Source organism: Cygnus olor, chromosome 1 (genome assembly GCF_009769625.2).
Source record: "Cygnus olor isolate bCygOlo1 chromosome 1, bCygOlo1.pri.v2, whole genome shotgun sequence".
Taxonomy (NCBI): Eukaryota; Metazoa; Chordata; class Aves; order Anseriformes; family Anatidae; genus Cygnus; species Cygnus olor.
In genome coordinates, this window is record NC_049169.1 from 66,462,922 (window position 1) to 66,487,876 (window position 24,955).

General features: G+C 40.0%; 1 protein-coding gene across 13 annotated transcripts in view; it reads right to left on the reverse strand.

Annotated features, from left to right (window-relative positions):
- Positions 1–24,955, reverse strand: part of MICAL3 (microtubule associated monooxygenase, calponin and LIM domain containing 3) — a 168,198-nt gene that overhangs the window by 30,845 nt on the left and 112,398 nt on the right. For 5 of the 13 annotated variants that reach the window (XM_040562935.1, XM_040562887.1, XM_040562945.1 and 2 more), the window contains 7 exons: positions 20,024–20,219; positions 15,081–15,334; positions 8,461–8,523; positions 5,207–5,311; positions 4,431–4,562; positions 3,933–4,024; positions 518–2,390 (listed from right to left, as the gene is read on the reverse strand). In XM_040562935.1, the coding sequence (XP_040418869.1) occupies positions 518–2,390; positions 3,933–4,024; positions 4,431–4,562; positions 5,207–5,311; positions 8,461–8,523; positions 15,081–15,334; positions 20,024–20,219 (2,715 nt within the window). Of the gene's footprint in view, positions 1–517; positions 2,391–3,932; positions 4,025–4,430; positions 4,563–5,206; positions 5,312–8,460; positions 8,524–10,537; positions 10,676–13,847; positions 13,938–15,080; positions 15,335–20,023; positions 20,220–24,955 lie in introns of all 13 variants that reach the window. The other 8 variants (XM_040562867.1, XM_040562955.1, XM_040562908.1 and 5 more) reach the window with 3 other exon arrangements.

The following is a 24,955-nucleotide window of genomic DNA, read 5'->3' on the forward strand; positions in this document are numbered from 1 at the left end:
TTTACTGTATCACATGTAGCCATTAAACATCCCTGTCTACACTTGATGGCATGTGAGACATACACGAGACCAGAGAATCCACACATTTAGATCAGCAGACAGTTGTCAGATCACTGAGAACACAGGAGTGACTGCATCTCTGCAGTCTGCAGTATCCACGGAACCAGGTTGAAATAAACAGATCACCCACGGAAAACTTGAGGATCAGATTTAAAACAGAGATGAAATGAATGTCACAAGTAAGCTGACTCCAGCAAACGGTGCCTATTTTTCAAATCATCGGAAGGCACAAAATGGACATGCCTTGTACATATCTAGAGTGAAGCTTCCACTTAAGGATCCTTTTTTTTTTCATTGGCATATCAACTAATTCTGTAAATACACAAAAACATACAATTCTAGCTGCTTTACTTATTCCAATATTCTCATTTGACAATGAGGATCAGTGTCATTCAGCACAATATCACACAGCCAAATTCTTTCAAGGATACCCAGCTGTATCACACATCTATTATACCTGCAGCTGTAACCAATGGAGAAGCTTTGTGCTTGCCAGAATCCACAGTAGCACTACTTGAGGGAGTACTTGGGCAGGATTTGTCATCAGCCTTTTTCTTCTTGTCTTTCTTATACCCAGAGAAAACAGACTTCCATAAAGACCTGGATTTTGTTGTTTCCTCTGTCCCACCACTAGATTTGTCAGAAAGCCTGCTGTCATTTTTGGATTTCTTCTCCTTTTTGTTCTTACGAGGGGAGAAAAGAGAAGTTCTTTTCTTACTCTTCCCACTGGAGCCCTCTGAAGAGGTGACAGAACCTTCAGGTCCAGCCACGTCAGCAGCAGGAGTGGAGAACTTCTCACTAGCAGCGTCATGCTTAAGCATGGACCCCTCTGCTATTTTCAAGGCCAAATGTTTTGGAGAGTCATAAAACAACTCTTTGGTCTTCAAAGGCATAGAAGATGCCTTTCGTGACCTTGTGGACCCAGCAGCAGCTGCAGCCATCTCCATATCTTTCATCTTACATAACTGTTTAGCCATGGCATCACGTAGTGCTTGGCTCTTGACAGACTTCTCTCTGGCTCTCATTCTTTCTTCAGCAAGCTCCTTGGCCTCTGCAGAAATTTCAGGCAATGCTCTCTTCTTTTGGTTAACCCCTCCTTCCAATGAGGGCAGACCACCATTTTCTTTGACCAGTGGCAAAACAAGTGGTTTCTCTGGCCTTGGCCTACTCGTAGGAGGGGTAAAGAACTTCTCGTGAAGGCTTGTGTCTTCTGTCCTGTCATCATATGTGTCCTCTACATCATCAGCAAATGGAATCTCATCCACACTCTCTGCAAAAGACTTCCTCACGTCATCTTTTTTGGCCTGGGTTGACTCTTTGACAGCAGAAGTTGGCTCATGGCATGGGGCAACAGGAGGCGTTGATGCTGGTGTTGGAGGTGACTTGGATTCGGCCTCATTCTGCCAAACTGCTTGATGCCTCTTTCTACGCAAAGTGGCAGGTTCTTCATTTTGAGGAGGTGGTGGTGGTGGACTTGATGGAGGAGTAAGCATGGTAGAGTCAGAAGTGTTGAAGCTCTGGCTAGCCAAAGTTCTCATGTTAGATGAGCTCTCCTGGAGGCCAAGTCCTGAACTGCTGGATACATCTCTCTTTACTTCATTGGAACTCCTCAGTTCTTTTTCTGATGGAGATTTTGGAGTGAGCAGAGAAATCTGCTCGTTTTCTAACTTGGACAGTCCCTGCCTTCTTGGGGCAGGCTGGGGCTTCACAAGATGCATCCTTTCATCCCCTGAAATACTCTCGCTATTAAAAGCCTTCAGGGGAGTTGTCTCAAGGGCAGGTACAGTAAAGTTTGACTCTGAGCGTTTGTTTCTGTCTACTGGGGTGAGTCCTAAGCTTCTCCGGATTTCAGCACTCTTCATCCAGAACTCTTCCACGAGGTTACTACGTTTCAGAGCTTCTTCTGCAGTAGTAGGGCTCCCCAGTTTTTCCACTTCACTATCCTGACTCCTAAGAACCAGTTTGGCTAGAGGAGTAGACGTTAAGGCTGGGACAGGCTGGAAACACACTGGAGGTTCCACTGGGGATGGAATAGAGGTTTCAGAAGAAGGCAAAGGCTGGGAACAGATAGGTGTTTGAGAAGATGTTGGGGATGAAGCCTGTGTTGGTGCTGCTGGCTGAGATTCTGCTGGAGATGTAGGTGCAATGGCTTCTGGTGATGCAGCTGGCTGTGACAACACTGGAGAGAGTGGCACCAAAGGGCTTTTAGCTTTCCTGTCTTTGGGAATTTCATCTTTTGGTCCTTCCTCAAGAAGGAAAGGCTCAGGAAAGAAGCGTGCCTCTGGAGATTTTATTGCACAGGATACTGCAGCCAGGGGATCTGTTACATTCTACAAAATACAAATAAAGGAAATATTAATAGTCACTGGGCATGTTAGAATGCTGTTCCATTTTTTGCTGCTACACCACCCAAGTATCAAAATATGAAAAAAAGCCAAACACCTATGACATCTCACTCCTAGGCCTAGAATGTCGCTTAGGATTCCTCCTCAGGAATGGATCGTTTTTCTGTCCCATTGTAGACAGTCTTTTGTACATGACAACAAAGCAAATTTAATTGTTGGAAGGAAAACTGCGCTAAATTCCAGAAATCCATTTCTATCTTCTCCTGCTCTCCCTTTCAATATCCAACTCTGTATATAGTGGTGGTCCCTCATCTCAGATAGATTTCGTTCAAGTCTCTCAAGCTCATATCAACCCAGCACTTCCTGCTGGCTAGCATCTGCTGGAATGTTGTCTTAAAGCAAGTGGTGCTTTCTCTTTTAAGAGCAAATTAGGCTGCAATTCCCTTGACCTTTAATGATCTGAGAAGTCTTGTCTTTTACCTCCTATATGGAGACTGCCACATTACTCAGTAGCACAATTCTTAGCTTTAACATGTATGCCTTTGGCACAGGACTCTTCTTATTGAGTTCTGGCATTATCTTTCCAATGACATCTTTCACACCAGTATTCTTTTGCATGCAGAAAGTTTGGTTTAACTGATACATGAGCATTAGAGCACAAACCTCTCTGTGTGCTTGTATGACATTAAACACCCAGGTCTTAAGTACTGCATTTAGGCACTGTCCTGATATAAAGAATAACTTTGTCTAACAGAATCGTTAGACAGGCCTCAAAAAAAAAAATCACCCTCAATTTTAATAAAAAGAGAATGTTGTCAACAATTGCTGTCAGGAAACTGGCCTTATCCTATAATGTGTCCATTGTACGAGTAAACTGGTATATGACAAAACTCTCTAGGAAAGTCTAATCACTTAACAACTCCTTAAAAACAAACACTGGGGGGGAAATATTTGAATTAAACAACTCAAGAGTCATGTATTTCCATTCTTACATCCTATTAGCTGGAAACACCACAGTAAGCTTGCATGCTGACTCCAGAGCTGACACTACATCAGTAAATAACTTAGCTTTCTTGAGCTAAAATATGTTGTTACTCTAGAATAAATAAGCACTGCCTTGGTTACTACTAAGTAAGTAATACAATTATAATTTTGAATTGCAGCTGTACAGAATCTGATTTTGGTACAGAAAGGATAGTAAAACCAGGATAAACAGGAAACACCATACTTATGACTCCCTTCATGCTTTATATATATCTCTTGTTAACTGTGCATTGAAATGAAAATATCCTATAATTCTTTTTTGATTTTGTGATGGGAACTTGTGTGACTGTGATAGAGCCACCACACTCTGAAAGTAGGAAAGAAGACTTAAGTCTAAATAAAGTCAGATTTCAAGAAGGTCAGCATCAATTATAGAGACAGGAAAGCAGAAAAGAGCACTGCTGTCATTTCTCAGTAGTTTATCCAACTGTTCTATTGAACTTCAGGTATTAAACAGAAAACTTGAAGGATTCTCTTTCTTACCTCTACTTGTTTTGCTTTGGGACTATCTGCTGGAGACAGAGGAAGAACATTGTCACTAGCTGACTGGATAGGGATGGGTGGCTTGCATGGATCTACAGAAAGCAAAAATATGTTTAACAAAACAAATGAGACTGCTAATATTCTAAATTTTTAATGTTACACACAGCTAGAAATGACAAAGTCCTCAGCTTTTTACAAATTCTAGATTGGACATCTGGAACCTAGTCAAAACTTTGTAATTGTCCAAAACAGTACAAAATGTTACATAAAAACTTCTACAAGAACAAGCAGTTAGATGGGCTCTCACACTTTAGGAAGCTGTAATCAATGGACTTGGAACATTCTTCTCAAAATGTTAATGCAAGCACATGCCTGGCCACTGAGAGTAGTGAGATGGTTCAAATCCAACAGACTGTCTTCTCTTAAAAAATCAAATAACTGTATAGACCATCCAGAATGCAATTACAATCATTCCAACACTGGTGGGAAAGCTATTACCTTCTGTCGCACTGCAAGAAGTACCTTCTGCTCCTTCTTCATCTTCTTCGTCTTCAGAGACTTTTAGTCCTGGCTGTTCTGTGTCACCTTGATGTAAGCGGAACTCGGCTTCTGCATCAGATGGGATGTCATCTGATCATTAATCACACAGGTTGGGTGGAGGAGGGGAGAAAAACAAGAGATCTTGGATACAAATCCATCAATATGTGTTTATTATTTTCACAATCTTTCATAATCTTTTCTTTCAGTTCACATGGTGCTAATCACTTTTATCCTGAACACCTAAATGCTTCACTTCTTCCTGCATGCTATTAGAGTCATTTAAGCAGTAAATGATGGATCATTAATCAAAAGTACTAAATAGGTAGTTGATGTCATGGCTTCTCAGTTTTCTGGACATTTTTCAAATGTTTTCTGACATATGCAGTTCTTTCTACACTAGCAGGGGAAGATATTTGGCACAATACTATGACCTTTTCACAAATTTACTTCTATTTCTGTTATTCAGCAGTATTAATTACTGAATATGGACTCAAGACTGAGCCCTCTAAACAGCAGATGGTGAAAAGATGCAATAAATTTATTCTACAACGCATGGCACAGAGGTTCTTCTGTTTCTTTTTGTCCTTCACATATGGCTCCCTCTCGACTATTTGAAAGAAACTCCTACATCACTAAAAATATGATTACGCTTAAGTACTCCCACACAAAGTATTTTCTACAAATACAATTTCTTTTCACAGAAGAGGCTCAAACGATGTACAGTGGTACCCTACCGTCATCCAGCTCTGCACCCGTGTCTCCCTCTTCACCTGCCTGCCCTTCTGTGTCTGCAGGCTCTGTGCCCAGCTCATCCTCCACATCATTATCCTCACATGGAGCTAGAATATATTCAAATATTGAGAGAAAAGAAAAAAAATCTATACAGTGAAAAGGGTATACTCCAAACTGCACTGATTATTCATAGTGGATATATTTACTGATTACTGCCAAAACAAGAAATTCTGAGGTGTGTCAGCTGGAAACACATATACTGTGAAATGACACTTTCAGACTCCCAGAAATCAAAGAGAGACTGCCCCTTGGGATTCTCTAAGAATTTTTAGCATTGGAAGCAGACAGGACTTTTCTGAGGAGCTGGCCTTGTGTAAAATTCAACAAGAAAGGCACTGGGAGGCCATCAAAACAGAACAGTTTATGGTATTTCTAGCAATTTTTTTTTCTTTTCCAGAGCAGAAGAGTTACCATCCCTTTATCACATATGTGTATTAGGTGAAGACTGAAATCTCACAATGTATCACAACTGTTCATCTAGAAATTGAAATAAGCTTTTGAGGGTGTAAATCAGAGACAAACAGTCTAGCTCTAGGATTGATCATTATTACATTTGGAAACTGTTTAAAGCTGTGCAGCTACAGTACTCTTTGGTAAAAGGGTCTAAGAGACTTGATATGCTGTATATTAACTCAAAAATCAATAAAGATATTTTTAAGGAAATAAAGAGATATGTAAAATTTTCCTTTTCTGTTACAAATCATAATGTGATTTGCTGGGTCCAAAAAAAGATAATATTCTTGAATTTATAATCCTGAAAAGGGCATTTGATCTTAGTACTCATGACAGGATTTAATTACAGGGGAAAAAAGAAAACTAAATTTCATTAGCAAGTGATACTTAAATAAAAATAATTTAAAAACAACTAAGAAACACTGAGTCATCTCTAATGATAGAGGATGATTCACTAGGTTTTTTTCATTACACATTCTCATAGTATGTTATAATTTCAAACATAATTTAAATATTAAAAAGCACTTTTTTTACATTTTTTTTTTCCCACAGTAGAATCAATCAACTACGTTTTTGGGTTTGTGCAGCAAGTTAGCATCAATACCTGTACAACAACACGCAGACATATAACTGTTGTATCTCCACCTATTGCAAATATATACGCAGTCAGCATGTATTACTATCCACAACGTTTGCTAACTATACACATAGCATCCAGTCTTATAATGATGACAACCTTCTTGGTCACCCATTTACCAGTAAACTAAGCCTTGCAAGCCTCTAGACCTGCATGCATACAGTGTCATACTGTCATTTCTAGGAGGGCTCCTGGCATGATTCCTGGCAGTTAGTTCCCCATGGTAGGGCTGGAGGCTGTTTGCAAAATGAGCCCATCTGAGATCCCCCGATTCTGGACAACGAAGTTTAGCCACATGGAAGTGAATCATGCTGTGCCAACTTTCTTCAGAGTGAGAGAGTGGGCATCAATCTTTTTATTTACTAGTGAAGATGTGGCATCTGGAACCATTTATATGCTAGCATTACTAATTATGACAATCTTAAAAATAAACCAACCCTCCCAAAAACTGAGGTCTTACAGCCTCTCTTCTTTATCTAACACAGGTTTTTGCTTATTTCAAAACACCCTTCTGAGGATGGTTTGTCTTCTTCCTTCGAGCTAAGAATTTCTTTTTCCATGCTTTTCCCCTCTGTAGTAGTAAGACAGACAAACGTAAAGGTAAATTTGTTTTCTGTCAACTACTGTGAAAAGGCAGTTCCACGTACGTGTGATAGAGCACTGGCCTATTTCCTTACGTCAGAAGCTTATAAAATGCAAAACCTTACAGAGCTAGAGCGTAGGAGACTGAGTCACGCAGCAAAGGCTAAACTTTCCTCAGGGGCATATACAAATGTACTGAACAAAACAAACTGTGCCCTGGTCTGCTGGTTGGTTAAGTATGCACTAACCTATGTTGTTTTGGAAATAATAACATCACAGGATATTTTTATGATAACAACAAATGTGAACAATCTATCAAAACCTGCAAAAATGTAACTGACATTAGGAATATGTGACAGTCCTATGCACACAGGTGTCTTCAGATCCAGAAACTGTAAGGTGACATGACGCACATAGGGAGTGTTGGAAGGAGAAGAGAAAATCAACTCTTAAACAGGTTGGAATACAAACCTCAACAGAAGATTACAGGTGCATAGATGAGTAACAACTCAGTGCAAAGGGCATCCCATTTTGAGGAACGTGGAGAGCTTGCAGGTGGTTGGTTACATTATACATATACTGTGCATATACGTATACGCAGTTAGGATAAGGAGCAAGAGGCCAAAAGCTGTCACACAGTAACTGAGAAGCTACGCACTACGGCAGCCAGAAACTGGGATCGGCATTTCACTCGTTATCAGCTAGCAGCCAGGAGCAGACTGCACCAAGTGCAGCCATCGTGTAAACCACTGCTGCCTCACCAAAGCAGCAACAGAAGCAAGGTTTTATAGGCGAGCTAGCTATCCTCATCTGCCAAAGCAACTTCGCTGTAGATCAACTATGTATCCACAAACTACTCCTGACTTTCACTGCTTTACACAGGTGTGCTCCCTTACCCTGATGCCAGAATCACTGGTTTTGTAATAGAGCTTAGAGAAACACACAACAAAAGCAACTGAGCTCTGCCATCCTTCAGTTTTCCTGAGCCTTTCTTAAGTATGGGCATCCCCAAGTCAAAGGAGACAACAGCCATCCCTATCCCTAAAGATCCCAGCTTCAACCTTAATCTTCTTTCTTGTTTTCTTCACCACATAGCTAGTTTGTAGTTGCTACAGATAACTGCAGTTGCTTTCAGCAGTCTGTCACCTAATCTTTGACTGCAAGAAAGCCCCATGTTCTTTTAGTCAAGGAGCTAGGGGAGTACCAACTGGTCCAGTTTTCAGTTTACAAAGCAAAACACTTAGCTAGATTCCTCCTCCTCCGTTGTTACACCAAAGATAACCTGTCTGTTTGGCCTGCCTTCAGAAGGGTTACAACAAACGTCGAGTTCATGCAAGAACGGACTGTCTGAGCAAGGCGTGCATGCACACTCCCTCTGCCTCCCTCCCTCCCTCCACTTCCAGTCATGCAGTAGCGACAGGGCCGTAAGTCCAGGGTTAAAGTACCAGCTCAGCTGCTGAAGGCATGGAGAAGAGACGGGCAGGGTTATTGTGCATTGGAATACATAGAACATCACCAAACTACCTCCAGGGACCGTCTCCAGCCACGCCTGTACCGCCTCATGGCGTACGGAGGGAAGGTCGGATGCTGAATTTAAAAAACAATAAATTGTAAGAAATCAAAATTAGACCATCAGTAAGTGTCTAAAACAGAAGAGTGACAAAGGGAGATTTTTCAGCAGCAAATACAGGAACAAAACACATGAGATGTTAAACAACCAATTCCAGGCTTGGGATTTAAATTGAGATAACAAGGGCCAAATCTTCCTTTAGGATCTGCTATGTTAGAGGAAATACAGGTGGCATAGTGAAAAAAATGCAGCATCTGACCAGCGTGTCACCGCTGCTGTGCTGCACTTGAAACTTTGTATAGAAAGGAAACTAACAGATGGAGCTGAGCTGCCTGGGTTTGAATGCCAGCAGACGACGAGGAGCACCTAATGCAGAGTGCAAGGGGCTTCTCTGTCCTGCCATGCTGTCCTAAACTTTCAGATCAAACCTCACCGCCACTGTTACTCTGATAAACTCTCCAAACACCTCGTATCACAGCTCAGCCAGGAACAAATTTGTCTACTGAACTCAGATTGAAAACTTAGAGCGTGTCCAAAAATGCTTATTTGCAATGCTCATTTTAAAAAACAAACTGCTGATACGCCTGCACATACCTGTACTGTGTTAAGAGTGTAATTGAAGCAGCTGATCTATGGATCAGGATTTTCCTAGCTTGGCCTAGTTTGAGGGGAACAGAAGAAAATATTGCTTTGCCTCCCAAAAGAAGCTGGAAAGGTGACAAAATCAATTTGGAAGGATCAACACAGGTTTTCCTCTAGTTTGCCGGCACAGCTGTACCAATACACTATGGAAAAACAGGAATTATAAAATGTAAACTAAAAGAAAGAACTCAGAAACTCTCGGGTCACAGACCCTCAAGCAGAAGCTAAAGCAACCTCAATTGCAGTAAGCTTATGAAACTGTGTTAACATTTTCTTTTACTTAGTGTTCTTAAACATTAAGCAAGTACTTGAGGAATATTGAATGTTACAGGCAGTGGAACACAGCCTACTTCTCACTTGTAGGGAGCTAATTTCACACCAGAAAATCCCAGTGCAAACTGCAACTGTAAGCCTAGCTGACATGAACTGGAACTGTGTATCAAGTTGGACCATGATTTAAATACACAAAAGAAAAGCCATCTAGAATTATGACGAAAAGATAATTAACTGGAGTGGAATGTGATCAGTCAGGATGAGGTGAAGCCCTAGGCTTCTGTAATACAGATCAATCATGAACATTTTCTGTGGAAGACACCCCTTCTCATAATATACTTATTCCCCGCTACAATTCTGACACAATGGTTATAGACTTTGATAGAAGACTACCACCCAGTGACAGCATCATTAACTTTTACTAAGCTTAGGTTCTGCATAGGTAAAGGACCTAAAATACTTACCTTAAGACACACTGTAATATAGTCTAGAACAAGGACTGTAGAGACTGACAAGGCGTTTATAAAATGGCTAGACTGTTGGCAAAATAGGTATACTGTCAAATCTTAAATACAGGAAGTCAAAACAACCAGTGGTCAGATATGCAAGCCCTTTGAACTCCATCATTCCCCAATAACGCCAGATGAAGTTACACAATTTGAGAACCAGCAGTAGAGAAACAGGCCCAATAAAGAAGCCGACCCTGTTCAATCTTTGCTGTATTATGTATGTAACATTATCTTTTAACTTTCCATAAAAGAGGCATAGTCCTCACTGCCACAAAAAGCACTTGGCACCTACCCCTAAAGTCAGTTACCGTGGGCTGATTACTACCAAATCTTGTGTACAGTGAGGAAGAATGCTATACAGTCAAAGCAGGCACACAAACAGGTCAGAGGAAGTCACCACCACCAAAGAGCTGAGGAAGCAGTCATTTTAAGTGGGCACTGACCTGAAAAGCAAAATGTTTAACCAAGTGTAATTTCAGAAAGTAGTTCCTTTGGATCATGGCTGCCCCTGCTGAAGGACGCTGCTCTTCAAGGGCACAGAAGCAACAGAGCTACACAGCTGCAACTGTGATCTAGGAACGGATGGCATAGAACAGGGGAAGATTACCTCTGGAGGTGGAGGACTTTGAGGTTGGCACCATTTTTTCCTCCTCCTCTTTTTCACGGATGTGTGTCCAGTGCACATCTGCCAGGATCTCCAGAGGATCAACCGGATTTACAATCTGCTGCAGCCTAAGGTTTCCAGCTACCAGGAGGACATGGCATACCAGAATATGGGCAGAGTGGCATGGAGGACAGGGAGGAAAACGTGGGACAACAGTGGATAGGAAAGGTAACACATCATAGGAAAGGAAATAAGAAAAGAAGAAAAGATAATATTACTGGCTAAGACAGTTTTCAAGACAGGCAGAAAAAGTTCAGCATTGTGTACACACATACACTAACACAGCGCTCCTCAGACTCCCCATCAAAGCTGAATAATGCCATTCCAGAGGCAAAGAGATGCTACTAAAAAATTCATTGTAGATTATCTCTATTGCAAGCAGCTTCGCTGAAATGAAAGTCATTCTCTGGGTGTCCAACAGATATGTGATATGTAAATACCAATTTAGTAGAAATTTCCAGCCCCTTCAGCCTATTCTTCATGATTATTGCCAAAGACATCTTGCTTTTAAAGGCAAAGAACAACTAGTAGTTTGATTCACCAAAACAAAAAGTCTTTCATGCCCTACAATCAGGTTAAGTATTCCTTTCTATGCTGGGTAAATATCTCCTTGTGAATTAAATTACATGATGAATCTCAGAGTTGCATTTGTGTGTATATGTGCATGTGCACACATGAGCACAGACTTTCACGTTTAAAACAGCACTTTGTGCACTCCTGCTAATTTGCACAAAATGACCTGTTCAAAGGGTACATTTTTTTTCTGAAGAATATCGTCATTTTCATTATAACTTAACAGCACCTCCACCTCCCCTGAAGGGACTTCCTGTTGCAAAACTGAATTTGTTCAAAAGACATTGCATTACTCCTCAGTTACCTGCCTACACAAAGCTCAGATATATATGGATAGTCAAAGGGAACAACGGGCACATCACTAAAGCAACTGATAAGCAACTTGCTTAACTGCTGCAGAATGTCCATGCTGGGAGCATCTAACCTGAGGTGAGTATATTGATAGACCCTGTCTCTATTGCTGTCTGTTCTGGGACTATAGCTCAGGTTTTATTTACCATATGAAAATAACTCATTCTACAGGAGACAAAGTGTTCAGCACCTGCAGGAGTGATCTTCAAAAGCAAATGACTCCTCCTGAAAAGTAAAATGCCCACTTAATTTATAAAGCAGTTAAGTCAATTTTCAAAACACACGGATTACCACTGTGTAGGGCAAAACGCTTTTTCAGCAGTTTAAAGCCTCAAAAGCAATTAGATTTTCATATGCTGGACTAGTGTTTGAAGGAAACAAAAAGAATTAGCATCATTTAGAGGCTGCACTCATCATTTTCTGCTGTCTGGTTTTAATGAAGGTCCTCTCTCCTGGCCATGTTTTCCTCAGTCATGGCAAACTGTTTGGGACTTCTGCTTCAGGAATGACTGTGTGACATTTGCCATTAAAACTGCAGAAAAAAACAGGCAGAAGGAACTGCAGGAAGGACAGAATCGCCAGCTGGTCATTGAAGAGAAAAAGGGTTCAGACACACAAACTCAGATGCAGAACAGGATTCACAATTTAGCCAAGTATTTAGCATTTTTATGTCTCTGTTACCTCATCAGAGAGTTTCTTATCAATCAGCATAACCGCACGGTCTAACCAGAGCTACTGGACATCTTGCAGGGACAGGAGTCTGGGCTTTTCTCACTGCATACCAAAGCACTCGCATGCAGGCCCCAAGATGAGTAGAGTTAGCATTTGCATTGCCACACAAAATTTTGTGTTAAAAGGTTTAAGTTTGCCAGCAATGGCTGAGAAGTATATAGTCACTCAGCAAGGCTAGAAAAGAGCAGGTCCCACATGATCTGTATGTTTTAAAATGGATTTCTCTGGGATTTAGATCAGTGTAACATACACACCATCAGTTACCCTGCAAGTCTCCAGACAGAGGCCCAGGCCTGTCCTGGTTAGGACATAGGCCCTTTTCACCCTTTCCAGTAAATAAATAGCAGCTTAAACAGCACAGCCAACTGTGAAGGACTGCTTCTTGGCTGACAGGCAAACGTAACATTTCGTTGAGATCTAAATGCTTGAGAATTTCAAATGACAGCTGTGTAGCCCTCCCTGAAAACTGCTGGCTAAGCTTTACAGGATGCTGGGCATTAATTCCACTTACATTTGGAACGGTAGCCTTCCCCTCCAGTTCCTCTGTGGCACCTACCAGAGCTTCCTAAGAAGTGGGCAGTCTCAATGGTTAACTTTCAGTGGAACGAGAAGCCACCCACAAATCAAAGCCTTGGAAGCCAAGTCTAGAGAACACTAGCAGCTACAACAGGGGAAACTTCTTCATTTATGCTCTTTAGCCATCTTACTAATACTTCTCATACTTACCACCCGAAAAGTTAAATTGGATAAAACAAACAAACAAACAAACAAAAAATCTCATTTCATTTTTTTTTCCCCTTGGGGGAAAAAAAAAGTCATAAGCTAAGCTACTGTTTTTACAACCGTATGTTGCAAAATAGGCAATTTGACAACTGGGTATGCCCTCTTACCTGCAGGAAGGCACTTGGATTTTCCTCCTATGTATTCTGGCTCTAATGAACCACATTGAGGGACTAAGGGATTAAACAACTATTAGGACCAAGTGCTTAAAACAAAACAAAACAAAACTAACCATCAGAAATAAACTGAAACAAAATGCTTTATGGAAAATAACACAGCTAGTTAGATAGGAATGTCGGGTTCATTTAATGCCCATTTTATGACTGAAAAATCTGAGGGATCTCCACAGTTTGATTAGCTTCCCCAACAGACTCTCCCCACAGACACACATTCACGAAGGACAATAACAAAAAATGCAAGTTTGCTCACACAGGCAATCTAATAGCAGTACTTCTGATGTGTCCTATTTGTCTGACCTATTACACAGGTACAATTAGTCTGCGTGTATGGACCAAATCTGGAACTCCTAAATATGTGGGGGTCACTGTTCATGGTCATTACACTAACCAATTGTCCAGATTTTCTAGATATCCTGAAATACCAGGAAACTTTATCTTTCTCCTAAAAGCAGTGGCAAGATCAGACCTGATATATGGCACTTTGATCAGGAGATGAAGGTAACAACAGCTATCAAATCAGTTTTTAGAAGGCTGGTAATGCAATTACATAAAACACAGAATCTTCTCATGTGGGACCTGCTCTTTAAAATAGTTTCCCCTGCTTAGGGGAAATGGAAGTGGAAATGATATACGGGTACCTTTAAATGTACCCGTGTCCTCTTCATTTGAGAGACGTTGAAGCCAGAGACCTTGCTGCAGCTCTCTCTCCCAAGGGCAATACTCCCCCTCTACAGCAGAGGGAACCACACATCCGTAACATCGCATCAGACACACGTGTGTACACACACAAGCAATGGTGAGAGAGAGAGAGAGAGAGAGAGAGAGAGGAAGACAGAAAGAAACAGAGAAAGGACAGCATCAGAAAGACAGACTGTCTGGAAATTCCCCAAGAACCCTTCTTTATTCCTGCTGTATGGCAGGAACACTGCTCAACAGAAAAAACATCGTTTTGAGAACACCAAGATTTACCAGACTAAACATGCACGTTACCGTACTTAAAAAGCAGTCTCGACTTTCACAGCTCCTACGTTGAAAAAATAGCCAAACAGCCTGTTGAGCTCATGAAAAAAACTGGCACTAAGACCCAAAATAACAGGACCTCTGCTTGCAGCAGGCAGCCAAAGACCTTTGTGAAGAAGCTCTTTGGAGTCTACTAGTCTTCACAAAAGGGAAATGTAAGTATAAAGACAAAGAAAAAGAAAAAGACAAGATCAGTAAGAAAATTGGAATGGTGGTGAAACACTGAGAATGTCTATTCTTAGCACAAACTTTGCATTTTGATGACTGAGACAAACACACAGGGGAAGGAGTCTTTCCCTAAGATATTCCACAGAAATCCCTCAGAGTGAAAATGAGAATCCCCTGAACTCCCTGACTTCTCAAGGAGGAGAGGAGAACTAAAAGCTCTAGGGAGAGCTAAAAGCAGCTTCTTCAGGCATGCCCTACTGTCAGCTAGGGCACTACCCTGAGGTGAAGCACCCCACAGCACTGAAAACACTGCCTCCACACTGCTTCTACTTCTTGCTGCCAAATAACAAAAGGCCTGTTCAAATCCAATTCCCAATAATAATAATAAATAACAATAAAGCAACACATTGTCAGAAAGCTGGGAGTTGCACATATTGGCAGGGTATATGGGAAGCATACTGTGTTGGTACTAGTGCTGCAACTGCCCTGTGGGGAAAGATCTTCTGTATCCAGAATGACCAAACCAAAGCTTCCCTTGACAGTAACTCCCTCAAAAAAGAAAGTAATAAAAAAGTGAAAGGAGAAGTTTTCCAAGGCAAATCTTTCTTATTCTGCATGGCAGATATGCAGTTCAGTTTTCCCTGCTGTCTAGCAGAAAGAAAGGACAAATCAATCTGTCTAACCTTCACTAGACTCTTCCTCTTCCTCCTCTTCCTCCTCTTCATACTCCTCATCGTCCTCCTCCTCCTCTTCTTCTTTGTACTCAATCTCATGATTCTCCTCAGCCTCAATCTCTTCTTCACTCTTTCCCTTCAGGAGGGCATGGATGCGCACAGCCTCTTTCCATGGCACACCACCCAAGTCTGAAGGAGGTTGCTGAGGCAGCAGCAGTTCATCTTCATCTTCATCTTCCTCCTCCATCTCAGACTCTGAACTACTGTAAGGGTTTAAAAAAAGAAAAAGAAACAAGTAGCAAATGTTTCCTAGATCAGTCTTAGATCACTCACTCACAAGTCATTACAATAAACAGAAGTCCAAAACATACAATGCAAACCACAATACTTAATTTTCTGCTTTCAGTATTTCATAGGCATTTTAGTGACAGCACAATCTGTGGCCTGTAGTATGATCCTTGCCCTGCTTTTTTTTTAAACCGGGTGAAGCAGCATAAAAGTGCTTGTAAAGCCATGTCCAAATACTTGTGCAGTATTAATTGTTACAGGCGTGACCATACTTGAATATCATAGAAAGAAGTGACTTTCCTAATACCACATTGCTTTGGATAGACTGGTGCAAGAGTGCTTGGCAGTGTCATAATGTAGAAGGTCACATATTTTGATAATGGCAGCTTCTTCTAGCATTTTGGATAGCTAAGATGTTTTTGGCACTTGCTGGGGACAACCACAAGAGGCTTCAGGAGTAGAAAGATCACATAACACAACTACCAGGTGCCAAGCACTACAGCATATGAGCTAAGGAGAACAGGAGAAAAAAAAACGCAAAATTCCTCACTTTTCTACATCACAGATAGAATCACTGTATGCATTCACTTAAGTATACAGTGTACATAGTGGTAAGAAACTATAGGAAGCAGTAAAAGGATAATTACAATATTGAGCTTATTATTTGCACAGGAAAGTCTAAAACATGCAAAACAATAAATCATTAGTGCTTATTAGACATCTCTGTTTAATTCTAGCAGTTTCTCTGTATAAGTAGCAGGGACAAGAAATGTAACTGTCTACACAATGACATTTAAACTAGCTCACTCTTACATTCTGGACTACCTAGAGATACTGGGAAGAAAGATGGTTGCATTTGTCACTGGAAAAATGAATGTGAACAATACCACATTCAGAGAAAGCATCTTCAGGGTGAAAAGGTACTCCTTCTTTGTTTTCCATAATAGATCATTGTCAAAAAAGAATTGCATTCATTAGAACAACAGTTGGATAAAAAAATAAGATATATTTTATAAAACTTGTCCAGTTGTTGCAGTTCTGTTTCCCATACACAAGGTTTTCATTACATAAGAAGTCATTATATGACAAACCGACACTTTACAAAAAATGATACAAAGCAGCGCCCTTTCTTTTGTATTGCAAATAAACATATCCAGGCTCAGAATATCAAATTACTCTACCACTACATGAATATATAATGTTCATATAATTCTATTAATCTGTTAGAACGAGAGACTGTTTTTGATAGTGATGTTAATAAGGAAAACACTTTTTTTCATTTTCTGATTGTCGTGTACTTATGTCCATTGGCTCTTCAATTCTCCTCATGGTTCTGCACATATATAACATGATTTTGACAAAAGTGAAATGTTCAAGTTATAACCCACATTTTCACAGCATAAATTGAATACTTATTTTTATCAGGCCACGGTAAAAACTGAATACAAATGCTGTTGCATGCCATGGACTTGGTGTATATTCCAGGACACTGGAGCATTTTCCAAAGGCTTTACACAGATATGCTCACAGAGATAAAAAGTGATGTTCCCTCTCTCCCTCCTCCCCGATTAGCAGCACACTTTCCTACCCTTTAGTATGGAAATAAACCTGACAGGTGCTGCATGCTAGCTTTTTCATGTGCTGTCAATAAGGTTTACTGCTAGTCCAACTGTTGCCATGACTGCTGAATGGGACAAGTTGCTGCTCTTCAGCCAGCCCGCTTATCTCACGTAATATTGACGACATACATTCTTTACCACATAGCTCACTTTACCTTCTTTGGCTTTTATTTATAACCTGCTTTTTGTTTGACCTTCAAATACTGAGAAATGAGAAGCTCAGAGGCAGCAGCGAGATGGCGTGGTATAGTGGGCATTCCTTTCAGCTTGGTGATTTTCTGCCACAAGAAATAATTCAACAGCTGACACTTTTTTTCCTCCCTTCTATAAAGCAGCGATCAAAGACTAATTTTGGTTACTTTATGGAATTTGGATAACCAGTTGAATACCTCTTTAAAGAGATTTTCCTACACAGAGGTAGCACTGAGGAAAGGAACCTAAATTGGAAACGAACCTCTTCTATTCCTTTGCCATACAGCATGAGCTGTCCTACCACTCTCTTTTGAAAGGTTGCTGTAACAGGGTATTAAACCAAAACTGCAGATGACATTCTGAAAGTTACTGCACGTTAAAGCTAATGAAGGCACTTAGAGGGTTTTCTCAAATGCTGTGTAGTCAGAGTTTGGTTGCTTAAACTATTTTTCCTCTTGAGGAGTTGATGCCTAAGCAAGATTAATTCTCTTTTGAAAAGATATCCTTTGAATACTACTTTCTGTAAAATTTCTCTGCAATGTGTATGCCCATGTGTACATGCATGTATGTGTGTAGGGAAGCTGGGCACCCAGTGTAGAGTCTGATTTGGAGTTCATACCTAGGTGAACCTTGAAGCCCAATCCATTGCTCCATAAGACACGGAGGGAACAAAAAGTCCTGCATTTCCTCAGCCTGCTCCTAACCCTGCAGTTCTGCACCGAGACAGTGAAGATGATCAAATCAGGGCTTTGGTTCGCTTGTTGCAGGGATATTTTTTTTTCTTTTGTTGCTGAAAAAGTGGTGAGACTTTTTCCCTTTGTTTTCTGGTCTTTCTGTGAAATATCAAGGAGTGGATACAGCTGAACAGAAGATAACAGATAACTATATCATCTAGAAAATTCTCTCTTTGATGTTTGCCCACACAGCTTCATCAATGCTGTAAGTAAATTGCTTGCAGCGTTTGGATTTGGGACAGATTTTTTTCCAAGTCAAACTGACAGGCAATTTAGTAACTTTTCTCTTTCCTTTCTATAATAGAGTGTGAATTGCCCACTAAACACTGCTTTGCACAAGCAAAATCTAATAATTCAGTCTATTACAGACAGAAATACCTAGTTCAATTCAAGTTATGTAGATGAACATATACAAAGACAGCTAAAGGTAGCAGCTGATGTGAGGAAATTAAGCTACCGAACCTAATGGTGTAGGTATTCTTTCCACAATTCTACAAAACAACTCTTGGAAATGACCAAGACCTTCGTATCCCAAAATACCAAAGTTCCACTTTTTTAACTCTCTCTTCTCCTTTGGAAATTTTCTGCCATTCACTGACCAGGCCTACAGAGTTTTGATTTACTGAAATCATGACCAATAATAATAGGGCATCGTACTAGTGAATTTTGGTTTAGAGCTATAAACATAAAGAACCATGAACCTCACAATATTATTAATGCCTAAACTGTCACAACTGATTTAAGTCCTAGGCCTGAGCTGGAGCTAAAGGAGGGATGAGTAAGGCAAGCAGAGTTTGCATTTCCCATTAAATAGTCCCATGATTATTCAACCAGACACTTCCAGTTCCCAATTGTGTAAAATATGTCAAAATAGCATATTCTAAAGAAATTACTATGTTAAGAAATTAACCAAAGAGTATTATTTAAGTTTTGGAGAAAACTGCTGTACAAGTTATTAGCAGTTCCCAGGCCCAGAAGGTCCCATTGAGCTACATCTTCATGCATCCAAATCTACATGCTCTCTGTCAAGAGTGTCAGAGTTCAGGCTATTAGTAGTTAGTCTTCAGATGCTGCCCCTTCAAATTTACCTTAAAAGATATATAAATGACAGATGCTGTTCAACCTAAATCCTGTAAACATTTTAATGAACATAGCAGCATTCTTCACTACACCAATTCAATTTGGTTCAATTTCACATGCATAAATGTAAAGAATTTCTTATACAGCCCTATTCCTGTAGGTAATGCATACACTGAATATGTTTGTAGGCTCTAATGCTGTTACAGGCTTATCCGAGTTTACTTCAAGAAGACTACTGGGCAGACTGAAAGCTGAAAAGATAAGGGTTGTTATTGCTACAAAGAAAAGTAGATGATTAGAAACCATTATTAAGAGACTGAGAATTCAAAAGTGTGAGATTAATTTTAAAGTTCAGAAGCATTCTTCATCAAATATTCTCTCTCACTGATTCTTGCAGCACCTATTTCCATCAGCTCTATTTGCAAATACTTGGATCCTAATGTGTTTACACATCCCTTCGCAGATAAAGGAAAATTTGTAAAGGTGTAATATACTTTTCAACAGGCAAAAGTACTGCTTCAAACTAAGGTCTGTTAGGCTTTGCATCAGCAGACAGTCAGGATTACAATGCTCAGTGTGTCAAGCTTGAGTCTTTGAACTAAAAATGTTATTAAATTGTGATGCAAAATAGACAGAAGTAAAGTTAACTTTGGAACCCACTCCCATTTGAACCTGTGTTCTGCTTGCTCAAAAGACTCATTTGTCTTTAATATAATTTTCAAAATAAATAAATAAATAAAATTTAAAATTTCTTTCCAGCTTAGGACTGAACAACTTAGGACTGAAGTATTACGGTACTATAGTTATCCATGGCATTATGGTACTACAGTTATCTTCTAAAAATGGTAGTAAATTATTTAGAAGAACAGAAACTACAACGTAAAATATTTGTGTACATACATGAAATACTTTCAAGAACTTTAGGAAGAGCAACCTGGCAAACAACACGTGAAAAGCAAAAACAAAAAAAGCTAAGGGAACAACAGGCAAAAGTATGTTGGGATGGTTATAAGAAAGCTTATGGTCACTGTGTACTAACCTGCTGGGCACATCCTCTTCTGTTCCTTTGTCCAACACACTGCTCAGGTTATGCTCTGCTAGCGTCTCTTCAGGAACCTCTTCCAGTTCTTCTTCCCGCTGCAGTGACAGTCGGTAATTCTCCAGCTCAATTCGCTCAGGCGTGCCACGCAACCGCTTAGCAAGGCTGGGCTCTTCCAGCCCATTTACATTAGAACCTAAAGAATAAGTCAGTGAATAAACAATAAATGCAACAGTCAGGACTGTAATTTTTTAAGGAAATTGAGCAATTGGGAGAAATGGGGCTTGAGGCAGAGGGAGGTAAATAAAGCAAGAGAATACCTTATGCCATTATCCTGTTCACCACTACTGGCAGAACCTGTTGGGGAGCCAGACTGCAAAAGGCAATCTTAGTGTTTTTGGCTAACAGATGCTGAAGAGTGTTAAATGTCCTCGCTGAGAGAAGAAATAAGGGTGTTTTAACTGCGCTGGAGCCTACATCATAAATACTGGGGAAGGCCTGGCCACAGGCTGGACGTATTCGCTGAGACCAAGTAGGAATGCCAGGGGGCAAGCCTGCTGCATGATGTCAAAACTGTTACTGGTCAAGCCAGGTAGGTCTACATAGTTAGAGAGCAAGCAAGTATCGCTAATGCTTAAAGATGCTGAGAGGGAGGGGATGAAAAAGTCCCATTTAGAGTGAGTTTTCAAACTTCTTTTGGATTTGAATTTATTTATTTTTTAATCAGAGTTTGAGATGAAATGAACCACAGGGAAAAAAGTAGATATGTTCGCAAGCACGAACATCACGAGTCCCAGAGAATTGCAAGGGCATGTGAATCAGACATTTGGAGAAAAGTATACAGAAGCTTCATTCACCGTAGCACTCAATTAATTAAATTCTAACCTGCATTCATCTATCTCTTTTTAAAATTCTAGTATTTTAGCTTAAACAGCAAGCCACTGTTTACCCTTACACAGCTTACTATTTACAGAGCCTAATCTTTCCTAGCTTCTGTTTTGCTACGCTAAACAAACCGAGCATTCCTCTCATGAGATAAGCTCTTCAGTGCACTGATCACCCCCTAGGTCTCTGCACCTGTCCCTGTTTGGATTAATCTTTCCAGAACCTGCGCGATCAGAATTGTACACAGCTTTCCAGATGAGGTCTTATCAGTGTAACATACAGCCCTGCCAGAAATCTCTCATCTGATACACCCTGAGAACACATTTGCCTATTTATATGCCACATAATACTGGTGGCTTTTGTTTATTGACTGATATTCAGATCTTTCTCCTTCTCTGCTTTCAACTGATAAGCACCTTGCTGGTAGCCAAATCACTTTCTTGGTACATGACCTGGTACTTTCTACTATTACATTTCTATTTTTAATACTACAGTCCACAACATTATGCAGCTCTTAGTGTATGACATGCCTATCCTCCTCTGCATTGATGAGGGCTTGAAACATTGCCTCAGCAATGAAATTCATTAGCAGATTTTTCCTTTTTGGCTAGTAACCTTAGCAAAAGCAATATAAAGATCAGTCCCCAGATCAGTTTTTTTTGAAACTCCATAGTCTGTGGGTGTTACCCAACTCCATTAATTCAGTTTTGAATAAAACCTCTAAACTCTCATCTATGCCAGCTCCTCAGCTACTTGACACTTCATGTACTACCCCCACATTTTACCCAGCTTAAATAATTATTTCCATGTGCCAGCTTTCAGGTACTTTACTGAAGTCCAATTTTTGGATGCACTGCACTTCCCTCATGGAGGTAATCAGTTACTTCATCAATAACAGCTGTCAGGCTAGTCTGGCACAGTCTTTCGTGAATCCATGTCACATTTTATGCCACATACCTTCATGAGGTCAAAAGACTTCACTTGCAGAACTAGCAGTCCTTATTTATTCCCCTCAAAGAAGGTGTTTTATCTATTGTTTAGATTAACAGATTTGTACTTGTTCAGATCACCTTTTTTCCTTTTATTTTTTTTATTTTTTATATGCACATCATACTTTTGTCACCCAGCAGTCACATATCATTACCCTGAATTTGATAGTCAGGGTGCATCGGATAGCCTGATTTAAACATAAATTGCTACCAAAAAGCTCACAATTTCACTGTACAGTTTTTCCAGTTTTCTGAAACAAAGATTATTTGGTCTCATTTTACTTCCACACATATAGTACACTAATATTTAAATTTTGCTTCCAGCTTCATTGGGTTAATTTCCATTTCCAAACCTTGCTATATATACCCTAACATATTTTGCTCCCACGTTCAATGCCACCCTCCCAACTGAAATTGGAGGCCAAATATCCACTTGCTTTCCTGGCTGTACCAAAAACTGCATTTAATCTCAGACTCATCCTCTGTGGACCCACTTCTGTTTTTCCTCATCTTGCTTTTACTTACATACTTAAAGAATACAGCTGCTTGTTTTCCTCTCCTATACAAATTCGAACCCAGCATGAGCTTTGGCAACATTTATTTTATCCTCACATGTTTTGACCTCCAAGACAACTTCTGTTTTCTTTCTCTGTTCTTTGTAGTTTATCAGTTTATTCCCGTAACAGCCCTTACTCTGGACAATTATTCACCCAGTAACATCTCAGTCTCTCACACAAAAGACTACCTAGGCCTTGCCATAATTAGTGGCGTTAATTTCCAATCCCTCTCCAGAAAGATAAAATCTCATGGAGACAACTGCCAGGAGTGCTTTTCCCTCTTGCTTGAACCTTTCTATGATGTTGCCAAATGGCTGCTGTGCCCCTGGCTGTAACTACCGGGGTTATTTATGGTACAAACCGCAGCTTGCTCAGGTGGAAGGAGAGAGCATTACCTTCCATTTCCAGGCACACAATGGTTTCTACCGTTTCCTGCTGCTAAGCCTTATGTTGTATTAGTCCTTTCAAAGTTTAGTGGAACTGAACTGCCTCCTCAGCTGGGATTCACATTTCATTTCATTCTCTCTAGATGGTGATACCACCTCAGCCAAATCTATTTTTGTAATCTGTGTTACATTCCCCAGCCCTGAGTTAACAGTAACAGGGGAACTGACCTGGAATATTGTTCTGCCAGTTCTGGCTGACTTGGAAAAACCAAGGACTCTGGGTAATGGAAGAACATCAAGGTGAAGGAAAACAAAGAAAGAATTCACCAAATCATCATACATCGAGAGTTTTTTCTACTTGGAACTCTTTCTACACAACACAGCGCTCAGCTAGGCTCAGCTATTTCCATAGAAATATCTTTTCACAGACTGTTTTTAACTTGTTCTCTTCTGATGCATATCCCATCATAGCTGGAATGTCCACAAGCAGAAAAAATGGATGAAAACGAGAAGAATTAGATTATTTTTTTTTGCCTGACATTATTTCAGTCCTATGTTTTTTTTTTTTAACAATCTTAAGCTTTTTTTTGTGTGTGTGTGTGTGTGTGTTTTGTTTGTTTGTTTTTGGTCAGCCTTTTCAAGGAAAAGTAAAATATATAATATCATTTTCATATAGTTAAATCACATGAATGGAGTATTGGAAAAAAAAAGAAAAAAAAGAGATGCTTGTTTCACTGCCTGGGCTGGGGACAGAGACCAGTAGCAATAACTCTAAGGTAAAAAAGGACTGAAAATCAAGCTGATATCTGCTTATATGCATTTCACCAGCATATATGATCTTTCAGGCATGTTATTCAATAAAAACAAGTTATCATTAACCTTCTAATCATGAAGACCCTGTATCAGTATAACATGTATAAAGAGAATCAAACCAATTCTGCCACAGTATAAACAGTTAAGTGTGGGCAAATGAATCAATAAAACTGTTAAAAATTTGAAAAGATGAAAAATCTACCTAAACTTAAAGGTAAAAGGATGTGGTCAAGCCAGGATATCCCGTAAGCTTGGTAAGGGCTCTCTGTCTCAAAACACCAACAAAGTAAGAAGAAAATTCCCAGCAATTTTCAAATTAATTTATATATCTACACACTTCAGATACAGGATTGGTCACACGCCTCCACCTTACTTTGCACGTAAACCAGCTCTACTTTGAGAACATAATCCAGAAGCTCAGTTGGTTACCAACATCAGCAAGGGATCTGTAGAAGTTTGGTCTATGTGAATGCACTTTGTACACAAGACTTGGTTTTGTTTCTAAAAGATGCCTTGAAGGCTCATCTGGCTAGTCGTAAAACCACTGTCAAACTTGTTACCAAATGTGAAATGGGAGAAATGCTACCGATAGCCAACTGTGTGCACCATGAAGTCGTCAACTATCAGAAGGAAAGCATTACAGTTCGCAAACCTAGCTAAGGGACAAAAGTAAGCAGGAGATACAGGTTTAGTTAACATTACAAAATGATGAACAACTTCTCCACATCATGCTATAGAGTCAATCCATTTGAAGCTACCAAAAAAAAAAAATTGGCATAGGGAAATTTGTGGATGTCCTACCCTTATTTCTTCTAAGTATATATGGTGCTGTATGCATGGGCAAAGTCAATTTCAATGCAGTTCTTGTAGATGCTAAAGTTTTGCTTTTTAATGTTCCTCTGGAGAGGAAAGGTCCCTCTCTCAAATTGTCATCTTGTATTCCCCAGGCTATTTTATAGCTTGCCAGTAGGAAATAGCTGCAGAGTACGTTCATTATCCATTATCTGACATTCCACCTTGTCAGTACATTTGGGCCCAGAGCCAAAAGCCTGAAATCAGTCACAACTGAGAGAAAAGGGGCTGATGAGGCTACATGTGCCAGAAAAATGCTATGTTATTAGCTAGGGAGGGGAGCTACCTGAAAGCCAAGAGCAGTTTCTCATGCAACCAACAGATCAGTTAAAAATCCACAAACAACATCCAAAATAGGATACATTTTAAAATCTGATTCTTTACTTTGGAAGAGCAATGGGCCACGAACACTACATAGATCATCCAAATGGAACTGTTTTTCCTAACAGG